We start from the raw sequence: 24702 nt of genomic DNA, 5'->3' as shown, positions 1-24702 counted from the left end.
CACACACACACACACACACACACACACACACACACACGCACGCACGCACGCATGCACATGCACATACACACATGTCTTTCCCAGGCTCCTTTTTAATTTTTAATTTTTTTTGCCAGTCCTGGAGCTTGAATTCAGGGCCTGGGCACTGTCCCTGAGCTCAAGGCTAGCATTCTATCACTTGAGCCACAGTGCCACTTCTGGATTTTTCTGTTTATGTGGTCCTGAGGAATCAAACCCAGGGCTTCATGCATGCTAGGCAAGCACTCTACCACTAAGCCACATTCCTAGCCCTTTTTTAATTAAAAAAAAAAATGTTTTTGGTCGGTCGTGGGGCTTGAACTCTGGGCTTAGGTGCTGTCCTTGGGCTCTTCAGCTCAAGGCAAGGGTGCTACTGCTTGAGCCACAGTGCCACTTCTGGTTTTCTAGTGGGTTATTGGAGATAAGAGTCTCATGTACTTTCCTGCCCAGGCTGGCTTTGAAAACCACGATCCTCAGATCTCAGCCTCCTGAGTAGCTAGGATTACAGGGGTGAGCCACTGGCACCCAGCTTACTTTTTTGTCAGTCATAGGGCTTGAACTCAGGCCTAGGCACTGTCCCTGAGTTCTTTTGCTCAAGGCTAGTGCTCTACCACTTTGAACCATAGCTCCACTTCCAGTTTTTGAGTGGTTAATTGGAGATAGAGTCTCATGGGGACTTTTCTTCCTTGTCTGGCTTCAAATCATGATCCTTAGGTCTCAGCCTCCTGAATAGCTAGGATTACAGGCATGAGCCGCCAGTGCCTGGCTGCCCTCCTCTAGTGACCCTAAAATTACTTTTGTTTCTTGTAGCTGTAGGAGAGAGAGCAAAAGCAATCAGTCCTCTCTCACTCCACAGGACACTTCTTTAGGAATAAAACTGTGTGGTGGTAGAATTTGGGGCACAGAATGATATCAGATTCATTGAACTGCGTGAGGCCTTTCTGCCCCTATCCTGGCCCCATCACCTTGTTCTCTGAACTCCTGGTCCCTAGCTCTAGAGTGAGCCTTTGTTTTGGGTTAGGTACCATGTTCATTCAGGCTATTATAACAAAATAACACAGCCTGGGTAGCTTATAAACAACAGGAACCTTATTGCTCATAGTTCTGGAAGCTGGGAAGTCCAGGATTAAGATGCAGGCAGATTCAGTGATGGGTGAGGGCCCATTTTCTGCTTATAAAAGACCTTCTTTCCTTCCTTCCTTTCTTCCTTCCTTCCTTCCTTCCTTCCTTCCTTCCTTCCTTCCTTCCTTCCTTCCTTCCTTCCTTCCCTCTCTCCTTATCTCCCTTCCACTCTCTTTCTCTCCCTCCCTTCCTCTCTCCTTCTCTCCTTTCCTTCCTCCCTCCCTCCCTCCTTCCTCATTTTTCCCTCCTTCCCTCCCTCCTTCTCTCCCTCTACCTCCCTCCCTCCCTCCCTTCTTCCTTCCTTCCTTCCTTCCTTCCTTCCTCATTTTCCTTCCTTCCCTCTCTCCTTCTCTCCCTTCCTCTCTCTTTCCTCCCTCCCTCCCTTCCTCCCTCCCTCCTTTCCTTCCTTCCTTCCTTCTTTCCTTCCTTCCTCCCTCACTCCTTCCTTCCTTCCTTCCTTCTCTCCCTCCTTCCCTCTTTCTCTCCTTCCCTCCCTCTCTCCTTCTCTCCCTTTCTTCCTCCCTCCCTCCCTCCTTCCTTCCTTCCTTTTTTTGTCAGTTGTGGGGCTTGAACTCTGGGCCTGGGTGCTGTGCCTCAGCTCTTCAGCTCAAGGCTAGCGCTCTACCACTTGAGCCACAGTGCCACTTCCAGTTTTCGGAGTGGTTGATTAGAGATAAGCGTCTCACAGACTTTTGTGCCCAGGCTGGTTTTGAACTGTGATCCTCAGATCTCAGCCTCCTGAGTAGCTAGGATTACAGGCTTGAGCCACTGGTGTCTGGCTCTGTCAACTTTCTTGCTGTGAAGGGGAGGTCTTCATTGCGCATCCTACTAACTGCCAATCCTTTTTTACTCTCAGGATTATCGCCACGCTGTCCACAGATGAACAGGCCCTGTTCAAAGAGCGTATCCGGTTCCTAGATAAGAAGATCCACCCTGGACTCAAGAAGCTGCACTGGGCCCTGAAGGGGGCCAGCGTCTACTTCATCACGGAGTGCCGTGTACATGCCAGCAAGGTGGGCCATGAGACCCTGCAGGTCTGCAAGGCTGGCAGAAAGGCTGGCACATGGGGAATCAATACCTGAGTTGGGTGATGGAGGAGAGAGTGGAGAGTAGTCTAAAAAAATCAAAGTGTGCTTGGGATCCAACCCAGGGCCTTGGGCATGGTAGAGAAGTGCTCTACTTCTTAGAGGAAGCACTTTTTACAGATGTGAGCAATTCTAGCGGGATGATAAGTGGGAAGGTAGAATGAGGTCCAGAGGGTCCCTTCCCAAGCTGGTGGCCACAAACTGCTCATGTGGGGCTGACTACAGGTGCAGATGATCGTGAATGATTTCAAGGCTTCAACTCTAACCATTGGCTGGCGGGCCCAAGAGATATCAGAGACACTGCTGGTACATATTACTGGTAAACGGGTGTACAGAGATCTGGAATTTGAGGAAGCCCAAAGGGAACATCGGGCAGTAGTTCAACAGAAACTGATGGACCTGCATGAGGATGTGGTGAACATCATGACCAACTCCTACGAAGTGTTTAAGAACGATGGACTCGAGGTAGGGGGTGAAAGGAGTTTGTGGTTGGAGAAAGCCTCACTTCCATAAGGTCATTCCCTAATGCTTTTTTGTTTGTTTGTTTTTACCAGTACTGAGGTTTAAATACAGGGCCTGAGCAGTGTCCCCTAGCTTTCCCTGCTCCCCTCAAGGCTCTCACTCTTATTAATTGAACCACACCTCTACTTCCAGCTTTTTAGTGGTTCATTGGATAGAAATCGTATGGACTTTTCTGCCTAGGATGTCTTCAAATAGTGATCCTCGCATCTCAGCTTCCTGAGTAGCTAGGAGTATAGGCATGAGCCACTAGTGCCCAGCTCCTCACCTTCTTTTTATTGTTTTATTTTCTTTTAATTTTTTTCACCAGTACTTGAACTCAGGGCCTGGGCACTGTCCCTGAACTTCTTTTGCTCAAGGCTAGCACTCTACCACTTGAGCCACAGCGCCACTTCTGGCTTTTTTCTGTGTATGTGGTACTGAGGAATGGGACCCAGGGCTTCATGCATGTGAGGCAAGCACTTTACCACTAAGCCACCTTCCCATCCCCCTCACCCTCTTTTTAAATCAAAGTATGTTTCTCATACATCCTGCTCTAGATCTTCAATCTTCAACCTTTCAAACACCTTGCTTCAGCTCCCCCCCCCCCCCATCTCCTGCTTTTCTGCTTAACTGGCTCATTCCCTTTTCTGTCTTCTGGAATTCATTTCCCCGATACTTATGGCTAGATTCCTGAAGGGTCCTTTTGCTCTCTCCATCTTTTCCCCACCAGATTCAGCAGCAGTGGATGCTGTACATGATTCGATTGGACCGCATGATGGAGGAGGCCCTTCGCCTGAACATAAAGTGGTCACTGCTAGAATTGTCCAAGGCCATCAACGGGGATGGGAAGACCATGCCAAACCCACTCTTCCGAGTCCTTGTCATTTTGCAGAATGATACACAGGGCGGTGTGGCTCAGGTGGGGACCACGCTGTGCCTTTGATACTCTAAGACTATCGCACCGTAGTCACTAGTTTTCCCCAAACTTTGTCTTTGGTACTGACTTTCTCTTATGGCCTTCAGCTCTGGTTCTCAGGTGTTCGACCTTGCCAGTTCTGAGGCTCATCTTCTCCGTGGGCTGAGCTAAAGCCCTCTCCACTGTGTTTCCCACAGGTGGAATTCTCACCCAGTCTGCAGACTTTGGCAAATGTGGTCAATGACATTGGCAACCAGCTCTTTCACTCCATCTCTGTCTTCCGCCATCTCCCCGATATCCTCATGAAGCGCAAGTTGCATCGGGAACCCATCTGTGCCACTGTGGGTACGTGGGCAGTGGTAGGGCACCCTGGGTAGGGCTTTCAGAAGAAGGAGGAGGAGAGACAAGGACTATTTCCAGACACACTGGGCAGTCAACTCCTTGGCTGGAGGGAAACAATGTCAAGGGACTGGGCTGGGGATGGGAACAGAGACTGGGATGGCAGTTGATGTTGGGGGATGGATGCTCATGGAATTTGGAATTGAGGTAGGAGATTAGCAAAGACAAGTTTGAGACTGGAGCTGGGCCATAAGTGGTCCCGATCCTCACAGGAGAGACAAGTGACCCAGTTGGAAGTGACACGAAGGGTCAAACTTTACTTTCTGTCCCCTCTCTTCCCCTTCCCTTTCCTTCCCTTTTCCTTCTTTCCCTTCCCTTCCCTTCTAACTTTTCTCCTCCCTACCCATCCCTCCCGTATTGGGTTTGAACTCAGGGTCAAACATTAATGCCCATGTTGGACTAGGCTATAATCCTATTTATGCTTCTTTTTTTAACTGAGATGACAGTCATGAGCCACCACGTCCAGCCCCCACCCCCTGCAGTTGTGGGGCTTGATCTCAGAGCCTCGGTGTTGTCCCTGAGCTCTTTTGCTCAAGACTAGCTAGCACTCTATCACTTTGAGCCACATCACCACTTCTAGTTTTCTGGTGGTTAACTGGAAATAAAGAGTTTCATGGATGGGCTGGGAAGGTGGCTCAGTGGTAGAGCGCTTGCCTTGCATGCTTGAGGCCCTGGGTTTGATTCCTCAGCAGAAAAAAAAAAGCCGGAAGTGGCGCTCTGGCTCAAGTGGTAGAGCGCTAGCCTTGAGCTGAAGAGCTGAGGGACAGTGCCCAGGCCCAGAGTTCAGGCCCCACAACCGACCAAAAAAAAAAAAAAAAAGAGTTTCATGGACTTTACTGCCTAGGCTGGCTTTGAACTGTGAGTCTCAGGTCTCAGCATCCTGAGTAGCTAGGATTACAGGCATGAACCACCAATACCCGGCTCATGCCCAACTTTTTATTAATTAAAATGAGATCTTGCAAATATTTTACTTGGGTTGATCTTCCTCTGTGATTCTCTTGATCTCAGCCTCTTGTGTAGCTAGGCATGAGCATGAACCATCATGCCCAGCTACTTCCTCTGTTTTCCAATGCTTGTGATTGAGCAGTGTTTCTTCAGGAGACTGGTGTTGGAGTTGAAGTTCCAGGCAGTGCCCAGGGGCCAGGCTAGAGTTTGGGATGGGGTAGGTATCAGCAAGAAGTTATCTTTCTGGGTCTTTTGAAGAGAGAGATGAAGATATAAAGAAGATCCAGGCACAGATCAGCAGCGGCATGACTAACAATGCAGCCCTGCTGCAGAACTACCTCAAGACCTGGGATATGTATCGGGAAATCTGGGAGATCAACAAAGACTCCTTCATCCGTCGCTACCAGCGCCTCAACCCTCCTGTCTCTTCCTTTGATGCTGATATTGCCCGGTGAGTAGAGAAAAGGTGAGGTGAAAGGATATGACGAGGACACCTGCACATCCATGTTCATTGCTGCACTATTCCCGATAGCCAAGATACGAAACAACCCAGATGCCCCACAATCGATGAATGGATCCAAAAAACGTGGTATCTATATACAATGGAATTTTACACAGCCATTAGACAGGATAAAATAATGGCATTTGCAGGGAAATGGATGGAACTAGAAAAAATCATGTTGAGCGAGGTAAGCCAAGACCAGAGAGAAAAATGGCACATGTTCTCCCTGATATGCAGAAGTTAGCTTTAAAATACAACAGGATATGACCAAGTATACAGGAATCTGTACACCCATACACCATGAGACCAAAAGAGGATAGTCTTAAGAGAAAAGCCCCAAGTTGTAATGCCCAAGCACCTCTTCATATGTATATAAAAGAATATACATACTGAAACAAACCCTACAGATAAGGAAACAAAGGACCTTTTCTTAATTTGTTTTTGTTTTCAGATGACTCTATATTCTTTACCTCATATACAGTGTACACACATGTACAGCTGAGGGAAGGTGGGGGGAGGGCACAGAATCAGTGGAAAATGGGTAAAATAGGCAGTGGTGGGGCCCCCTGGCTACACTGGACATTGATGGATAGAGGTGGGAGGGAGGGAATGGGAGAGAGAATGAGGGAACAGATGATACTATGCAAAAGGAAGGAAAGGTACTTATTACCTGACATATGCAAAGGTAACTCTGCTGTATATCTCCTCTAAAACAACAACAACAAAAAGTAATTAAAGAAAAGAAAAAAAGGTGAAGTATATGGGGAAGAGAAAGACTAGGTTGGGGCCAGAGACTTGGGAAAGGAGATGGGTTGGAGCCGATGCAATTATTGTGTGTTTTTAGCCACAGGAAAGGGAGGGCATGGAACTTTTTTTTTTTTTTTTTGGTAGGTTCTGGGGCTTGAACTCATGGCCTGGGCACTGTCCCTGGACTTCTTGTGCTCAAGGCTAGCACTCTACCACTTGAGCCACAGCATTACTTCCAGCTTTTTTTTTTGAGTAATTTCTTGGAGATAAGAGACTCATGGGCACTTTCCGACCTGGGCTGTCTTCAAACCTTGATCCTCAGATCTCAGTCTTCTGAGTAGCTAGGATCACAGATATGAGTCACGGGGGCCTGGCTTGGACTTTTGTTTCTCCAGTGTAGAGATCCAGGAAGAGTTGGACAAGATTTCAAGAGCTATAGTTGTTTGGAGGAAGGGCCTTAGGATAGGGAAAGAGGAAGCACAAGCAATTGGAAAGATGCAAAGAAGGTACACCTCATTCTAAGAAGGCAGGTTGGAATTGAAGAAGTTGTGTTTTCCTTGTGAGGTCTTGGGGCTTGAACATAAGGCCTTGTGCTCTCACTTAGCTTTTTTTGTTTGTTTGTTTGTTTTTTGGGTCCAATCGTGGGGCTGAACTCTGGGCCTGGGCGCTGTCCCTCAGCTCTTCACCTCAAGGCTAGCACTCTACCACTTGAGCTACAGCACCACTTCCGGTTTTTTTCTTATGTGGTGCTGAGGAATCGAACCCAGGGCCTCATGCGTGCAAGGCAAGCACTCTACTACTGAGCCACCTTCCCAGCCCTTACTTAGCTCTTTTGATTAAGATCAGCACTCTGTCACTGAAACAATGCCTCCATTTCTGGCTTTTCTGCTGGTTAACTGGAGATAAATAGGAATGCACTGGAGTTGTCTGCCCAGGCTGGTTTACAACCTCAATCTTCAGATCTCAGCCTCCTGAGTAGCTCGATTGCAGGTGTGACCACCAATGCCTGGCAGAAGCTTCTTAAATTGTAAAAATTTTAAATTTTGTTTTTGTTGGCCATGGGGCTTCAACTTAGGGCTTGAGTGCTGTCCCTGAGCTTTTTCACTCAAGGCTAGCACTCTACCACTTTGAGCTACAGCTCTACTACCAGTTTTCTGGAGATTAATTGGAGATAAGAGTCTCACAAGCTTTCTTGTTCGGCTGGCTTTGAACTGCGATCTTTAGATCTCAGCCTCCTGAGTAGCTAGGATTACAGACATGAGCCACCAGCTCCTGGCTCTAACTTACAATCTGTGTGTGTGTGTGTGCTGGTCCTAAGACTTGAACTCAGGGTCTGGGTGCTATTCCTGAGCGCTTTTCTTCCCCCCATACCTGAGGACCAAATTCAGGGCCTTGTACTTGCCAGGCAAGTGCTCTTCCATTGAGCTAAATCTCCAACCCCTAAATTGTAACCTTAACTGCCAAGGTCCCCTTGTCATTTGGTCATTTATTCATTCATTCAACACCATGTCCTAAAGTCCATGTAGAATTTTAAAAACAGAGAGAGATGCCAAGTTCTGGTGTCTCACACTTAGCTACTTAGAGAGGCTGAGATCTGAGGATTAAGGATTGAAGCCAGCCCAAGCAGGAAAGTTCGTGAAACTCTTATCTCCAATGAAGCACCAAGCTGGAAGTAGAGCTATGGCTCAAAGTGGTAGAGCACTAACCTTGAGCAAAAAAAGCTCAGGGACAGTGTCCAAGTCCTGAGTTCAAGCCCTAGGACTGGCACAAAATGAAAGAAAGACAGACAGACAGACAGACAGACAGAAAGAAAGAAAGAAAGAAAGAAAGAGAGAGAAAGAAAGAAAAAAGAAAGGAAGGAAGGAGAGAAAGAAGCAAAGAAAGAAAGAGGAGGAAGGGAAGGAAGGAAGGAAGGAAGGAAAGAAAGAGAAAGAGAAAGGAAGAAAGAAAGAAGCAAAGAAAGAAAAGAAGAAAGAAAGAAAAAGTTCTTTCTTCTTCTGAGCAGCACTAGTGAGAAAGAGAAAAGTGGTTATGGCGCCTTGGGAAGGCTCCTACTATTGACTAGCTGTGCAGTCTTAGACGGTTTCTTATATTCTTAGGTTATCTTTCTGGTAAAGTAGTTTATACAGCCTATCTTAGAACACTATGGAGTTATTAAATATACACAAGAGAGCTTTGTAAACTGTGAAGAACTGTTTTCATGATCGTATATGCTTCAATGTGTTGAACAAGGTACCAGGAGAATTAGTTCATTAGAAGGTGTGTTAGTCAGTCAGTATTCTGTTACTGTAACAAATACCTGAGCTAATGAATTTATAAAGATAAAAGCATTGTTTTGGAGGTTTTTGTCTATGGCTAGTTGGCAGCATTGCTCTGAGTGTTGGCAGCAATTACAGTGGAAGCAAAGCTGTGAACCTCATTGCTTGGAGTGAGAGAGAGGAGGGGGCTGGGATCCCACAATTCCCTGCAATGCCAGCTTCACAAGATCCTACTAGGCCTTAACTCTTAAAGCTTCCATTGCCTCCTAGTAGAGCCAAGCTGGGGACTGGGTCTTTAGTGTGTGCACTTTTGTAGGACATTTAAAAGCCAAAGGAGAGCAGAGAGAAAGCTTCTAGCCAGGGGCATCAGGAAAAGCTTCATGAAGAAAGTGTTTTTTTGGCAATGTCTGCTAATTCAAAAGTAAAGCATAAAAAATAGGAAAAGAAGGGGCTGGAAAGGTGGTAGAGCACTTGCCTTGCATGCATGAGGCCCTGGGTTCGATTCCTCAGCACCACATAAGCAAAAAGCAAAAAGCCAGAAGTGGCACTGTGGTCCAAGTGGTAGAGTGCTAGCCTTGAGCTGAAGAGCTGAGGGACAGCGCCCAGGCCCAGAGTTTAGGCCCCATGACCGGACCCCCCCCAAAAAAAAAATAGGAAAAGAAAATACCCTTGAAGCTACAGTTTCTAGAACAGGTAGGTTTTCAGCAGGCAGAGATGGGCTGAGCAACCTGTCAGCAACCTGGTGAGGGAGAGTCTATTATCATCACTATGTAACAGATGAGGAAACTCAGACTTAACACAGTTGAAAGAACAAGTTGAGCTGACTCTAGCTGTAGTTGTCCACACCTGTAGTCCCAGCTCATCAGGAGGTTGAGACAGGAGGATCACTTGAGCATAGGAATTTGAGGACAGCCTGGGCAGCATAGTGAGATCCCTTCTCTTAAAACAAACCAGAACAAGGGCTGGGAAGGTGGCTCAGTGGTAGAGTGCTTGTCTTGCATGCATGAGGCCCTGGGTTCGATTCCTCAGCATCACATAAGCAGAAAAAGCTGGAAGTGTCTCCATGGCTCAAGTGGTAGAGTGCTAGACTTGAGCTGAAGAGCTGAGGGACAGCGCCAGGCCCAGAGTTCAGGCCCCATGATTGACAAAAACAAAAACAAAAAAGCAACTGCCTGCAGCCACAGAGGTAAGGAACAGCACGGTATGAACTCAGTCTCAAATTGTGCAACTGTGAGGCCTCAGGAGCCAGAAAACATAACTGCTGCCTTGTCTTGTAGCCAGCAGTTGTGGCATAGATGTGGCCTCACCTAGCTGCCAGGGCTGGGTTGGTCCAGGAGACACCTGGGAATAGAAGGTGCTAGAGTTGCTGCACAAGTCTGGGAGGAAGGAAATGAGAACATGAATGTGCATTAGGTGTGGACTAAGTCTCTGAAGGCTAAACCATCTTAGCAGGGATCTGGGGCCCTTGCAGCTACACAGAGGTGGCAAACAATGTGCAGAAGGAAGAGACGGTCCTTAACATCCAGTTTGTGCTGCTGGACTGTTCAAACCTCAAGTTCTCTTTGGTGCAACACTGCAATGAGTGGCAGAACAAGTTCACGACTCTGCTCAAGGAGATGGCAGCTAAGCACCTGCTGGAGCTGCACACCTACCTGAAGGAGAATGCAGAGAAGTAAGACTAATTTGGGGGCGGTTGGATACGTGCGTATATGTGCGCATGCTTGCATGTGCATGTGCATGTGTGCGTGCGCAAGCTTGTGTTTATTTGTGTGTGTGTGTGTGTGTGTTTCACCTACAACACTCGGTCTGCTTGCCTTCAGAATCAGCCATCCTCCTCAGACGCTGGAGGAATTGGGGGGCAGTTTACAACTCATGGAAACCCTGCAGCATGATTTGCCCAACCTGGAAACCCAGATACCTCCCATCCATGAGCAATTTGCCATTCTGGAAAAGTATGAAGTATCTGTTTCAGAAAGTGTGAGTTCCTGTGGTGTTTGAGCCCCTCCACTTGGGCCCATACCAAGGGTAACAGGTAGTGGAGGACTTTGATACCATCTGTGGACAGTAAGAAGTGAGGGGGAGAAAAAAGAGTCAGAGGCCAAGCATGGCGGTTCATGTTTGTAAGCCTAGTTGCTCAGGAGGAAGAGATAGGAGGATCAATAATCGAGGACAGCCTGGGCTAAAAGACTTTCATCTCAATTAATAAGCAGGCATAGTGTGACACTCCCATAAATCCCAGCTATGTTAGAGACTGTAGGTAGGAGCATCACAGTGTGACATGGGTCAGACTTGGACAAAAAAATGAAAAATAAGTAAACACTTGGGGAATAGGTCAAGGGGTAGAGCACCTGTCAGCAAATGCTTAAGTCCTGAATTCATACCCTAGTACTGCCAAAAAGAAGGAAAGGGAAGGGAAGGGAAGGAGAGCGGAGGAGAGCGGAGGGGAGAAGAGGGAAGGGAAGGGGAGGGAGGGAGGGAAGGAAGGGGAGCTGTGCTCAAGTGATAGAGCACTAACCTTGAGGGGAAAAAAACCCTCAAAGACAGCTCCCAGGCCCTAAGTTCAAGCCCCAGGAATAGGAAGGGGAAAAAAATTGAAGCCTCTGAGAACCAAAGTGATTCCTTTTAAGCCTGGCAATTGTCAAACACACCAGGCTTCTCCATGGACTCTGATCTACAGGATCAGAAAAGAGTCCTGGGTGGAGGACTGGGGATGTAGCTCAGTGGTAGAGTGCTTGTTCAGCATGTGTGAAGCCTTGTATTCAATACCCATCTCTGAAAAAGCAAAAAGGCAAAAACAGCATTGGTGCTGGTGGCTCATATGTGTAATCCTAGTTACTTAGGAGGCTGAGATGTAAGGGTTGTGGTTTGAAACCATGAGGCTTTTTCTTTTTAACCTGAAACTGGGACTTGAACTTAGTACCTGATACTCTCACTCACTGGCTAAGACTTTACCAATTGACCCAAGCCTCCAACCTTCATGAGGCTCTTACCTCCCATTAACCAGGAAAAAACCAGAAGTGGTAAAGGGCCAGCTTTGAGGAAAAAGTGAAGAAATAGTGTCCAGACTCTGAGTTCAAGCCCCAGTATGGGTACACGCGCATGCGTGCTTGTGCATGAGAAGGACAGGCCTTGTTCACTGGTCCTCCTTTCCTCTCGGATGTCCCTAGGTCCTGGAGATGCTGGATAATCTGAATGGGGAATGGCTCACCTTCCAACAAACTCTCACAGACAGTGAACAAATGCTGAAGAAACACAAGGAGAAATTCAAGACAGGCCTTATTCATTCTGCCGATGACTTCAAGAAGAAGGCACACACCCTTCTTGAAGACTTTGACCTAAAAGGTACTTTCTCCTTGCTCCATTGTTGCCCCTTGTTTAATCTTTGTTTTGTGATCCAGAGTTTCTCTGTCCAGAAAATTCGAGAACAGATGAGAGGAGGGAGGGTGGTGCTGGGGAGGGAAAGAGCTGGGCCTCCTTAGGCTCTGTTAGTGGCCAGGTGCACGGACTCGTTGTCTCAGATTTCTAGTCAGAAGATGCAGCTCAGCTGCTATTTCCACTGTTCTCATTCAGACTGCTTTTCTTCCACCTGTATCTGGCTCTCCAGCCACATTTTGCAGTGTTTATTGTTGTTGTTTTGTTTGGTAAGTTTTTCTTTCTTTTTTTTGCTTTAGTTATTTTTTTAATTTTAATATTTTATTGTAAAGATACTATATAGAGGGTTACAGTTACATGAGCAAGGTAATGAGTACACTTCCTATTGAGCATTGTTACCCCCTCCATTGTTTTCCCCCTACCATCCCTTCCCTCCCTACCTTCCCTGAGGTTCTTTTTTTTTTTTAATTGTGATTAAGTGATTACATAATTTCCCAAATTTCACAGTATTGTGGAATAATGATGCTCATTTAAAGTCACAAGTTCATTCTAACTTTCCTGGAGCAAATTGTCTATCACAGTCTATAACATATAACGGTGTCACATGTTATACATCATACATGTGATCAGCAGCATGGGGATATTTAGTAGTGATTCGACCAGATGAGTGGGAGTTCTTTGTTTCTTAAGTCCTGTTAGTTTTGTCGTATCACCTAACATTTTGCAGTTAGCATCCACTTATCAGGGAGACCATGTACCGTTTGTCTCTTTGCTCTTGGCTTACCTCGCTCAACATGATTCCTTCTAGCTCCATCCATTTCCCTGCAAATGCCATTATTTTGTCATTTCTAATGGCTGCATAAGATTCCATTGTGTATAGATACCACAATTTTTGGATCCATTCATCTGTGATGGGGCATCTGGGTTGTTTCCATATCCTAGCTATTGTGAACAGTGCTGCAATAAACATGGAGGTGCACGTGTCCTTATATATTGGTTCCTTTTCTTTCTTTTTTTAAAATCGTTTTGATGCTGGTACTGGGCCTTGAACTCAGGGACTCATGCTTTTTTTTTTTTTTGCTCAAGGCTAGTATTCTATCATTTGAAGCACATTTCCACTTCTGGATTTTTGCTGGATAACTGGAGATAAGAAACAAAGGGACTTTTCCCACCTGAACTGGCTTTGAATCTCAATCCTCAGCCTCCTGAGTATCTGGGATTACAGACATGAGCCACTGGTGCTGGCTACATGTAGCAGTTTTTTGTTTTTTTGTTTTTGTTTTTTTTAGAAAGATGACCTCCTATTTCTCCATGCATTTCTTCTTCCTGCCCTTTCCTTCTCTCCCCCGCCCCCCCTCACTTTTGTGAGGAGAGAAGTGACATTCACCCCCAGAGATAGGAAAGCCATGAATGCGTCTTTTCAAGGGATGGTGGATGGGAGCAGGGAGCTGAGCTGTACCCTGAACTGCCCCCAGGGCCCTTCACCAGCAACGTGGGTGCTGCTGCTGCCCTGGAGCAGATTGCCCAGGTACGGGCTATGCTGAACAGCATGCGAGAGGAGGAGAACAATCTCCGATCCAACCTGGGCATCTTCAAGATCGAGCAGCCGGCCTCCAAGGACCTTCAGAACCTGGAGAAGGTGACGTGCTAAGCTAGCCCTGTGGAAGCAAGGGATAAAGGCAGGTGCTGAGAAGGTGTTCTCTGCACGCAGAGCTGGGACCAGGTAGATGAGGTCACCAGAAGCTTTGTGGATTTGTTTTTTCTATCGACGTAAAATTCACATAGCAAGACTAACCTTTTTTTGGTCAGTGTGGGGCTTGAACTCAGGGTCTGAGTGCTGAACCTGAGCTTTTTTGCTCATGGCTGTCACTCTAACACTTTGAGCCACAGCACCACTTCCGGTTTTCTGGTGGTTCATTGGAGGTAAGAGTCTCATAGACTTTCCTACCTGGGCTGGCTTTGAACCATGATTCTCAGATCTCAGCCAACAGAGTATCTAGGATTACAGGTATGAGCCACCGGCGCCCAGCCTCAGTGGTATTTAGATCATTCTCAATGTTATATGGCCACCATTCCTGTCCACTTCCAAAACATTTTCATGATTCTAAAAGGAGACCATGTCCCCTTCAATAATCCACTCCTCATTCCTTCCCTCACCTCCTATCAATGACTGTTTCCTATGTTTATGAATTTATCTATCTTGGAAATACTTTATAAATAGAACCATGTATAATGGAACTGTACAATATAAGGTATTCTCTCCCCCTCCATTCTCTGCCTGTCTCTTCAAGCCAATACTGGGGCTTGAACTCAGGGCACTGTCCCTGGGCCTTTTTGCTTTTATACTCTCAAGGCTGGAACTCTACCCTTTGGGTCACACCTCCACTTGTGGCTTTTGGTGGTTAATTGGAGATGAATCTCATGGACTCCCTTGCCTGGGCTATCTTTGAACCGTGATCCTCAGACCTCAGCAGGAGCCTCTGACATCTGGCATCTTTTGTTTCTTGGTTTCTCCCAGCCAGCATAGTATCTTCCAAGTTTGTTCAATGAGCACAGATTGGTACTCCATTCCTTTTTATGGCTGAATAATATTCCATTGTTTGTACTGATCACATTTTGGTCATCCTTTTATCCATGGATGGGTGACTGGGTTGTTTCTGCCTTTGGGCTGTAGTGAGTTGTGCTGCTACGAACATGCATGTTCTTGTTCCTTGTTTGCACACCTGTTTCCAATTCTCATGAATGTAAGCCTAGCAATAGAACTGCTGGGTCATATGGTAAGTCTATATTAAGGTTTTGAGACACTGCCAAGCTCTTTTCCACAGCAGCTGCCCCATTTTTATATCCCCACAAGCAATGTACAAGAGTTTCGATTTTCTCTCTGTATCTGTGCCAACATTTTATTTCCTTTTTGAAAAAAAATTTTTTTTTTTAGTTCTAGCCATTCTAGTGGGTGTGAAGCGATCTCTCGCTGAGATTCGAATTTGCATTTGCCTAATGACTAATGATGTTGAGCATCTTTTCATGAACTTATCACTTGATGAGCCTTACAGTGAGAGAGAGGAGGGAAATCTATGCTTGGAGGTGGGAGGTGGTGGTGCCATTATTTGGAGGGTCACAAGAAACGGAAGAAAGGACCAGGGTGAGGTCAGCCATCCCGAGGGAGAAAGCGAGCAGCGCCACGTTATACCAGGTGTCTTTCTGCTCTTGGTCACCCACAGGAGCTTGATGCCCTTCAGCAAGTATGGGAGATCACTCGGGACTGGGAGGAGAGCTGGAACCAATGGAAGACGGGCCGGTTCCTGACCCTGCAGACGGAGGCCATGGAAACCATGGCCCATGGGCTGTTTCGTCGCCTCACAAGGCTTGCCAAAGAGTATAAGGTATGTGGAGACAGGACAAGGGGGCTGGAGAGGCCCCACCGAGAAAGCAGGACAACAGGGATATGGCATTCTGGTCTTATAATGGCTCCCATCTTTGCTCAGGACCGAAACTGGGAAATTATTGAAACCACTCGCTCCAAAATCGAGCAGTTCAAGAGGACCATGCCGCTCATCTCGGACCTGCGGAACCCTGCCCTCCGCGATAGGTGAGCCAGCGCCTCTGCCTGGGGTCCACCTGCTCTGTCCCCTAGGCCTGGGATCCCACCTGGCTCCCCCGTTCCCTCTTGCAGTATCCAGAGTGTTCTCTTCCTGCCATGTTCATGCATGCCTGCTTTATTATTCTCATTTTATTTTAAAAAAAATTAGAATATTTGTGGGCTGGGAATGTGGCTTAGTGGTAAAGTGCTCGCCTAGCACGCATGCAGCCCTAAGTTCAATTCCTCAGTACCACAGAAGCAGAAAAAGCTGTATGTGGCACTGTGGCTCAAGTGGTAGAGTGCTAGCCTTGAGCAAAAGAAGCTCAGAAGCTGGGAATATGGCTTAATGGTCAAGTGCTTTCCTAGCATACATGAAGCCCTGGGTTCAATTCCCCAGTAGCTCATTGACAGAAAAAGCTGGACGTGGTGCTGTAGCTCTAGTGTTAGAGCACTAGCCTTGAGCAAAGGAAGCTTAGGGATAGTGCCCAGGCCCTGAGTTCAAGCCGAGGACTGGCAAAAAAAAAAAAGAAAAAGAGGAGGAGGAGGAATGTGGGAGGAGGAGGAGGAGGAAGCAGAAGCAGAAGCAGCTCAGAGACAGTGCCCAGGCCCTGAGTTCAAGCCCCAGGACTGGCAAAAAAATTAGAATTTATTTCAGTACTGGACATTGAACATTGTATATGTTAGGTAAGTGCTAGATCCCCATGTATTATTTTATTTTTGGTGCTACTGGGGGTTAGATTCAGAGGCTGACAATTTCCAGATAGGCAGGTGTCTACCACTTTAGTGGTAATCCTTTATAAGTTTTGCTGGCAACAGAGCTTGCTAACAGCTGGCCAGACCTCTACTACTTAATCCATGCCTTTAGACTGACTTTTTTTGGGGGGGTCCGGTCGTGGGCCTGAACTCTGGGCCTGGGTGCTATCCTCAGCTCTTCACCTCAAGGCTAGTGCTCTACCACTTGAGCCACAGCACCACTTCTGGCTTTTTTTCCTGCTTATGTGGTGCTGAGGAATCGAACCCACGGCCTCATGCATGCAAGGCAAGCGCTCTACCACTGAGCCACCTTCCCAGCCCTAGACTGACATTTTATTAGTTAATTGAAGATGGAGCCTGAAGAACTTTTCCTTTCTGCCCAGATTGGCTTCACAATATAATCCTCAGAGCTCAGCCTCCTGAGAAGATAGGATTATAGGAGTGAGCCATTCCAGGGCCTCATACTCTTACTTGGAATTTTTGCTCATGGTTGGTGCTTTACCTCTTGAGTTATGCCTCCAGCCACTGAAGCACTTTTGCTTCAGTTATTTTACAGTTTTGGTAATTCTGGAGTTGCCCTCAGTATCTTGCCCTTGTTAGGCAAGGGCCTGATCACCAAGCCGTGTCTCTCTAGCTATTTTTGAGCTAGGTTCTTCCTTCCTGCCTTGAGTATGCCTGGACTATGATTCATCTATTTTAGGCTTTCTTAGTAGCTGAGACGGCAGGTGTGTGCCACAATACCCAGTTTCCTTCTGTTGAGGTGGAGTCTTGGGAACTACTCCTCGTGGGCTGGCCTGGAATAGCAACTTTCTCAATCTCCGCCTTCGAAGTAGCTAGAATTACAAGCTTCAGCCACTGGCATCTGGCTGCTACAGTTATTTTTGGAATAAGTTTTTTTGTGCTTATGCCAAGCTGTGCCTAGACCCTGCTTAACTCAGGAAATCAACAAGATCATGCTTGGATGTTCCAAGTGGTGTGGCACAGGCCTGCTTTGTGCTGCCTACTGTGGTTAAGCCTGTGTCTTTTGTCATACGATATGTTTTGCTTTGATATCGCCCAAATGTTTTTTGCTTTTCTGCCTCATTTAAAACCTTCCTAGTTAGGTGCTGTTGCCTCGTGCCTGTAATCCTATCTACTCAGGAGACTGAGCTCTGAGGATCAGGTTTGATGCTAAGCCAAGCAGCAAACTCTTATCTCCAATTAACCAGCAAAAGGCTAAAGATGAGCTGTGGCTCAAGTGATAGAGTGCCAGCTTTGAGTGAAAAAAGCTAAGAGATATCACATAGGTCCTATGTTTAAGACCTAGTACTAACACACACACACACACACACACGCACGCACGCACGCACGCACGCACGCACGCACACACACACACACCACAAAGAAGACCTCTATTTTAAAGTTAAAAAAAAATCTGTACTCAGAATGCTGAGATCTGAGGACTGGGGTTCAAAGCCACCCTGAGCAGGAAAATTGGTGAGATTCTGATCTCGAATTAAGAAAAAAAAAAGCTGCAAGTAGTGTTGTGGCTCAAGTGGTAGAGCACTAGTCTCGAGCAACATGGAGCTCAGAGACAGTGCCCAGGCCCAGAGTTCAAACCAGGACCAGCAAAAAATAAAAATAAAATAAAATGAATTCTATTCAATCTTTCCTCTAAAAATATTGTGTGATTTTCAAGTTTACCTCTGGAATTTGTTATATGGTAGAGGAGGTAGTCTGAGCCACTAAGGACAGAATAAATTATTTTGTCAATAGTGTTTCAATCTTGATCTAGCCATTAAGGAGAAAATAATTTTACTTCTCTCCCATTGGCTCTAGTGTAATGCTTTGGGTGGAGCTTCCTCCCCAAGTGTGATGTGGTAATCTAATTAAACACCTTTATCTACTTAAGTTATTTAGCCTCTCTAAACTTCAGTTTCCTCATCTAAATTGGGAATAATAATCTTTTAGGAAGTGGTTGTGAGAATTCAATGCAGTATTTCCTGTACTTAGCTCAGCCCATGTTCCACAGTGAACCTGCAATACTGAGTGTTTTATGTGCACACCTGCCTAACTCCCTCTCCAGAGAATCAGCTCCTGCAGGGTGACACGTCAATCTTTGTATTCCCCACAGTGCCTACGATTGCACCTTAGAGCCTATTTAGTCAAATCTGTTAGATCATGATAATAAATACCCAGAATCATAATGTCCCAGTGGGAAGATGCACAGGCAGTGATGTGTGTGTGTGTGTGTGTGTGTGTGTGTGTGTGTGTTGTGTGAGTGTGTGCATGTATGCCAGTATTGGGGCTTGAACTCAAGGCCTTGTGCTGTTGCTTAGCTTTTTTACTCAAGGATGACACTCTACCACTTGAGCCACACATCCACTTCTAGCTTTTTGCTGGATAATTGGAGATAAGAGTTTTTCAGACTTTTTTTTTTTACCTGAGCTGACTTTGAACCAGGATCTTCAGATCTCAGCCTCCTGAAGACTTAGGATTACAGGCATGAGCAACTGGTAACTGGCTGATTTTTGTGGGGGAGGGGTACTGTTCTAGGGAGAAACTAATGGTTTCACACACTCTATGCCAATGTTCTACCACCTGAGCTGCACCTCCCATTTCAGGAAATGATGTTGACCCATTTCAGTAGGGCCAGAAGCTCACACATCCTATTCCTGCCTGTAGGCACTGGGACCAGGTCAGAGATGAGATCCAACGGGACTTTGACCAGGAGTCAGAAAGCTTTACTTTGGAGCAGATTGTGGAACTTGGGATGGATCAGCATGTGGAGAAAATTGGGGAGATCTCTGCCTCGGCAACAAAAGAATTGGCCATTGAATTGGTATGACCCCGCCCCCATCCATCTTTCCCACTTTGTAAGCTTCCTGGAACAAACACTTCCTGCTCTTCTTCCCCTTGGGGACTCGAGTTCTCATTGTGCCATCTCCCAATTTCTCTTCACAGGGATTACAAAACATTGCCAAGACTTGGGAGGTGACTCAGCTAGACATAGTACCCTACAAGGATAAGGGCCATCACCGGCTCAGGTAGAGATGGGGTTCCAGGAGAGGGGAGATCATGGGATCTGGGTTTCAGGGCAGGGACCAAAGTTTGGCAGTTGAGGATGGGCTGTAAGTTTGATCTCCTATTCCCAGAGGTACAGAAGAAGTATTCCAGGCCCTGGAAGATAATCAGGTAGCTCTGTCCACCATGAAGGCGTCACGTTTTGTCAAGGCCTTTGAGAAGGAGGTGGACCACTGGGAACGTTGCCTCTCCCTCATATTGGAAGTTATTGAGATGGTTCTCACAGTGCAGCGCCAGTGGATGTACCTAGAGGTGCTGGCCCCTCCGTACCTCCTCCTTCTACTCCTTTGTGTATTTAGGACACATTATTGATTCTGTTGCCAACCTCATTTTCCCCATTCATTACAGTCAAGTTGTTTGTGTGAGTGTGTGTGTGTGTGTGTATAGATATGTATGTACATGTATGGTATTGGGGCTTGAACAAAGGGCCTTGTGCTCTTGTTTAGCTTTTTCACTTAAGACTAGTGCTCTACTAGTTAGGCCACAGCTCCACAGTTTGGGTTTTTACTGGTTAATTGGGCACAAGAGTCTTTCAGATTTGTCTGCCTGGGCTGGTTTTTGAACCATGATCCTCAGTTCTCAGCCTCCTGAGTAGCTAGGATTACAGGTATGAGCCAACAGCAGTGCTTAGCTTAATCATTGTCTCTCACATTGAATTACCTTTTTAATAATCCTTTGCTCTTCCTAGATTCTCATTCTATTTTTTTTCTTGAGTACAATGATGACTTTCTAACTGCACCACTTCCTTCTAGAACTTGGGTATTCTGCCTGATGGTTTCTAGTGCTCTAATTTTCTACTCAGTTGTCTTCCTTGGTCTGGGAACAGGGAACAGAATATGGAGAGTATGTAAGAAAGTCTTTCACCCCAGTTCTGTGACCCCCTCAGAATATCTTCATGGGAGAGGATATCCGCAAGCAGCTGCCCAATGAATCAGCCCTATTTGACCAGGTCAACAGTAACTGGAAAAGCATCCTGGACCGGATGAGCAAGGACAACAATGCTCTCAGGAGCACCCACTATCCAGGTCAGAACTCCACAGCCTTCTTTCCCCCCATGGTCCTGGGCTTGCTCAGGGCCTAGGTGCTATCTATCCCTGAGCTTTTTGGCTCAAGGCTAGCACTCTACTGCTTAAGCCACTAATTCTGCTTTTGGCTTTATTTGGTGGTTGAGTAGAGAGATAAGTCTCATGTACTTCCTTGCCTAGGTTGATTTTGAATTACAATCCTGAAATCTCAGCCTCCTGAGTAGCTAGGATTACAGGTGTAATCCTAACACCCAGAAGACATTGCCTTTTTTAAGTGTGTGTGTGTGTGTGTGTGTGTGTGCGCGCGCGCACGCATGCTCTGCTCCCACACATTAGTCCTAGGGCTTGAACTCAGGATCTTAAGCTCTTCTTTGGCTTATTTTGCTTAAGGCTGGTACTCTACCACTTGAACCACTCTTACACTTCTAGCTTCTTGCTGGTTAATTGGAAATAAGAGTCTCTCCAATTTGTCTACTCAGGTTGGCTTTGAACAGAGATCCTCAGATTTCGATCCCCTCAGTAACTTAGGAGCTGGAATTCAGGTGTGAGCTGCCAGTGCCTGATAAGTTCTCTACCCCCTTTAGGAGTGTTGGGGTTTGAATTTAGGGCCTTGAGCTTGCTACACAGAAACTCTACCACTTGAAGCACACATTCAACCAATTTTTTTTCCACTTTAGTTCTTTTTTTCAAGGAGGGTCTCACATTGTTGCCTAGGGCTCAGACTGTGATCCTCCCCCCTATGCTTCCTGTGTAATGGAGATTTTAGATATGACTACTACTCCTGGCTTACTGATTGAGATAAGGTCTCACCCCTCATTTCCCCAGCCTGGCAGAAAAGTCTATGAGACTCTTATCTCCAATTAACCAGCAAAAAGCCAGAAGTAGAGGTGTGGCTCAGTGGTAGAGTGCCAGCTCTGAGTGATAAAGAGTGATAAAGCCAAAGGAGAGCGTGAGGTTTGAGTTCAAAAGCCCTAATACTCTCTCTTTCTCTCTCTCTCTCTCACACACACACACACAAACGTGTGCATGCACACACGCACGCATGCATGCACGCACCACCACCACCACCAACAACAACAAATTAGGTAAACTAGATCTTGGAACTCCAAGTCTACTCAAGGCAGTACAAAAGAGGCCATCAAATCACATTTAATGCTCATCTTTCCAGGCCTCCTGGACACACTGATAGAAATGAATACAATCCTGGAGGATATTCAGAAGTCTCTGGATATGTATTTGGAGACCAAGCGCCATATTTTCCCCCGCTTCTACTTCTTGTCCAATGATGACCTGCTGGAGATTCTGGGCCAGTCCCGGAACCCCGAAGCTGTGCAGCCACACCTCAAAAAATGCTTTGACAACATCAAATTACTGAGGATCCAGAAGGTCAATAGAAGTGGCTGTGATAGAACGGAGGGCAGGGAATGAAGGCACAGACTAAATGAAAATATTCAAGGCCTTGGAGGGAACCAAGCTCTCCCAACATGAGGGTGACAAAAATTAGTAATTCTAGATCCTGATGGGCGCTGGTAGCTCATGCCTTGTAATCTTATCTACTCAGGAGGCTGAGGTCTGAGGATCTCAGTTGAAGCCAGCCTAGGCAAACAAATCAGATGGACTCCTATCTTCAATTAATCAGCAAAAGGCCAGAAGTGGAGGGGTGTCTCAAGTGGTAGAATGCCTAACTTGAGTGAAAAAGCCAAGTGAGAATATGAAGCTGGAGTTCAAGCACCAGTGTCTGCACACACAATTTTCTTGTTGTTGTTGTTGGTTGTGGGGCCTGAACTCAGAGCTTTTTTGCTCAAGGATAGCACTCTGCCGCTTTGAGCCACAGCACCACTTCCAGTTTTCTGGTGGTTAATTGGAGATAAGAGTCTCATGGATTTTCTTGCCCAGGCTGGTTTTGAACTGTGATCCTCAGCCTCCTGGGTAGCCAGGATTACAGGCAGGAGTACCAGCGCCTGGTGCAAAAGTATTTGTAGATCATCACAGGATAGAACTTTTCAGAAACGGTACTATGAAGCGGAGAGGAGAGGAGACGAGAGAGGGGAAGGGGAAGAGAAGGGAGAGAGGGGAGGGGAAGGAGGAGTATGGAGGGGAGAGGAGAGGAAGAAATCACCCTTCAAAGATCCCAGTACTTTAGGTGAATATAAAAAGCAAGCAGGTAAGTGCATTAATAGCTTCTTCTTGTTCCAGGTTGGGGGTTCCAGCAGCAAATTGGAAGCTGTGGGAATGTTCTCAGGTGATGGCGAATATATTGATTTCCTCCACTCAGTACTTTTAGAAGGGCCTGTGGAGGTAAGTTGTGCTGAGCGCATAAGAATCAAGCTGTGTTTGCTTCTGTTAGAAAGCCAGCTTGACTCTATGAAGGCAGAACATCGCCATAAAGGGATATGAATTGTGTTTTCAGTTGCTTTTTACACACCCACCTGCCGTTCCTGACTGTTAGAAACCTCTGTCTTCTGCCTCCATTTCTTTTGGGAAGTTAAGCCAGCCTGTTGCCTACCTCTTGTTCTTCTCCTGAGTCCTAAGTCTTGAAGTCCCGTTTCCCAAGTACTTTCTCCTGGGAGAACCTGGGATCTGACCTTGGGTCATCATATTCTTCACCTTTCTCCAGAATTGGCTGGGTGAAGTGGAAAGGACCATGAGGATAACGCTGCGGGAACTTCTCCGGAACTGCCGAGTGGCTCTTAAGAAGTTCCTCAACAAGAGGGACAAATGGGTGAAGGAATGGGCTGGTCAGGTGAGCTGGGGCCAACACAGATGAGGAACAAGAGGCAGCTAAGCGAATAGCGAGGAGAGTAAACTCTGGAGCAGCCAGGCACCAGTGGCTCACGCCTGTAATCCTCACTACTCAGGAGGCTGAGATCTGAGGATCATGGTTCAAAGCCAGCCCGGCCAGGAAAGTCTGTGAGACTCTCATTTCACAATTAAGCACCAAAAAGCTAGACGTGGGACTGTGGCTCAAGTGGTAGAGTACCATCCTTGAGTGAAAAAGCTAAAGGATGCCATTCAAGCCCCAGTACTGGCACACACACACATACACACAAAGTAAGGAAAGAGACAGACACAGAGAGAAAGAGAGAGAGAGAGAGAGAGAGAGAGAGAGTGCACGTACCGGGCACTGGTGTCTCATGCCTGTAATCCTAGCTACTCAGGAGGCTGAGCTCTGAGGATCGCAGCTGGGGCAGGAAAAGCCCATGAGACTCTTATCTCCAAATAAAACCACTCAGAAAACCAGAAGTGGTGCTGTGGCTCAAGTGGTAGAGTGCTAGCCTTGAGCTGAAGAGCTGAGGGACAGTGCCCAAGCCCAGAGTTCAAGCCCCATAGCCAACAACAACAACAAAAGAAAGAAAGACCTTAGAATTCCACAAAATGGAGGTTTCTTGTCTCCTCTTTGGGGCTGTGTGGGTGGCGGAGAGCAGGGCTGGGGACCAGCTTGTGCACCTGCCTCAGGTGGTAATCACGGCCAGTCAGATCCAGTGGACAGCTGATGTGACCAAGTGCCTGATGACAGCTAAGGAGCGGGCAGACAAGAAAATCCTCAAAGTCATGAAGAAAAAACAGGTGGGGAACTCATCAGGCCTGGGGTTGACATTGGCCAGAGGAAGATGAGCATTGGAGTCAGAGTTAGCAAGGAGTTGGTGGTAGCAAAGGGTCCAAATGAGGGTGTGAAGCCAGTGAGGTTTTCCTGTGCTTCTATTGGGTGGAGGAATGATGGGTGGGATCAGCATGGGGTTAGGCTGGGTTGAGATGAGATTTGGCTTTGGTGACATTGCCTTAGTTGCTTTGTCCTTTCTCACTTCATTCCACAGGTGTCCATACTAAACAAATATTCAGAAGCCATCAGGGGGAACTTGACCAAGATTATGCGGCTTAAAATTGTGGCTCTGGTGACAATAGAAATTCATGCCCGGGATGTATTGGAGAGGCTTTATAAAAGTGGCCTAATGGATGTCAATTCCTTTGACTGGCTCTGCCAACTTCGGTTCTACTGGGAGAAGGTGCTAAGGGGGCAGCTCTCTACTCTTGCTCCAAACTAACCTTAATGCTTTCATTGTTCATTCCTTTTTTTCTTTCCCTTTTCATTTTCTTTCCCTCCCTCCCTCCCTCCCTCCCTCCCTCCTTTCCTTCCTTCCTCTCTCTCTCTCCCTCCCTCTCTCTCTCTCTCTCTCTTTCTTCCCTTCTTCCTTTCATTCTTTCTCTGCTGGTACCGGAGATTTGAACTAAGAACCAGGGCACTCTCCCTTAGCTCTATTGCTCAAGATTGATATTCTACCACTTGAGCCACAGCTCCACTTCCAGTGTTTTGCTGGAGATAAGAGTCTCATAGGGGCTGGGAAGGTGGCTCAGTGGTAGAGTGCTTGTCTTGCATGCCTGAGGCCCTGGGTTCTATTCCTCAGCACCACATAAGCA

The 24702-nt window shown here is 46.7% G+C and overlaps 1 protein-coding gene across 1 annotated transcript in view; it reads left to right on the top strand.

Moving 5' to 3' along the window:
* Dnah2 (dynein, axonemal, heavy chain 2) overlaps positions 1-24702 on the top strand; it is a 128575-nt gene that overhangs the window by 44406 nt on the left and 59467 nt on the right. Inside the window, exons 12-31 of the mRNA XM_013013124.1 lie at positions 1997-2153; positions 2451-2690; positions 3457-3645; positions 3840-3987; positions 5245-5437; positions 9965-10165; positions 10314-10470; positions 11661-11835; positions 13341-13504; positions 15087-15248; positions 15351-15454; positions 18863-19019; positions 19142-19224; positions 19333-19513; positions 20148-20286; positions 21455-21672; positions 22483-22584; positions 22904-23029; positions 23743-23853; positions 24102-24290. Of these exons, the coding sequence (XP_012868578.1) occupies positions 1997-2153; positions 2451-2690; positions 3457-3645; positions 3840-3987; positions 5245-5437; positions 9965-10165; positions 10314-10470; positions 11661-11835; positions 13341-13504; positions 15087-15248; positions 15351-15454; positions 18863-19019; positions 19142-19224; positions 19333-19513; positions 20148-20286; positions 21455-21672; positions 22483-22584; positions 22904-23029; positions 23743-23853; positions 24102-24290 (3196 nt within the window). The remainder of the gene's footprint in view (positions 1-1996; positions 2154-2450; positions 2691-3456; positions 3646-3839; positions 3988-5244; positions 5438-9964; positions 10166-10313; positions 10471-11660; positions 11836-13340; positions 13505-15086; positions 15249-15350; positions 15455-18862; positions 19020-19141; positions 19225-19332; positions 19514-20147; positions 20287-21454; positions 21673-22482; positions 22585-22903; positions 23030-23742; positions 23854-24101; positions 24291-24702) is intronic.

This window comes from Dipodomys ordii, unplaced genomic scaffold, assembly GCF_000151885.1.
Source record: "Dipodomys ordii isolate 6190 unplaced genomic scaffold, Dord_2.0 Scaffold19, whole genome shotgun sequence".
Taxonomy (NCBI): domain Eukaryota; kingdom Metazoa; phylum Chordata; class Mammalia; order Rodentia; family Heteromyidae; genus Dipodomys; species Dipodomys ordii.
Note: the sequence above shows the minus strand (reverse complement) of the source record. Positions and strands in the feature narration are given on the sequence as shown.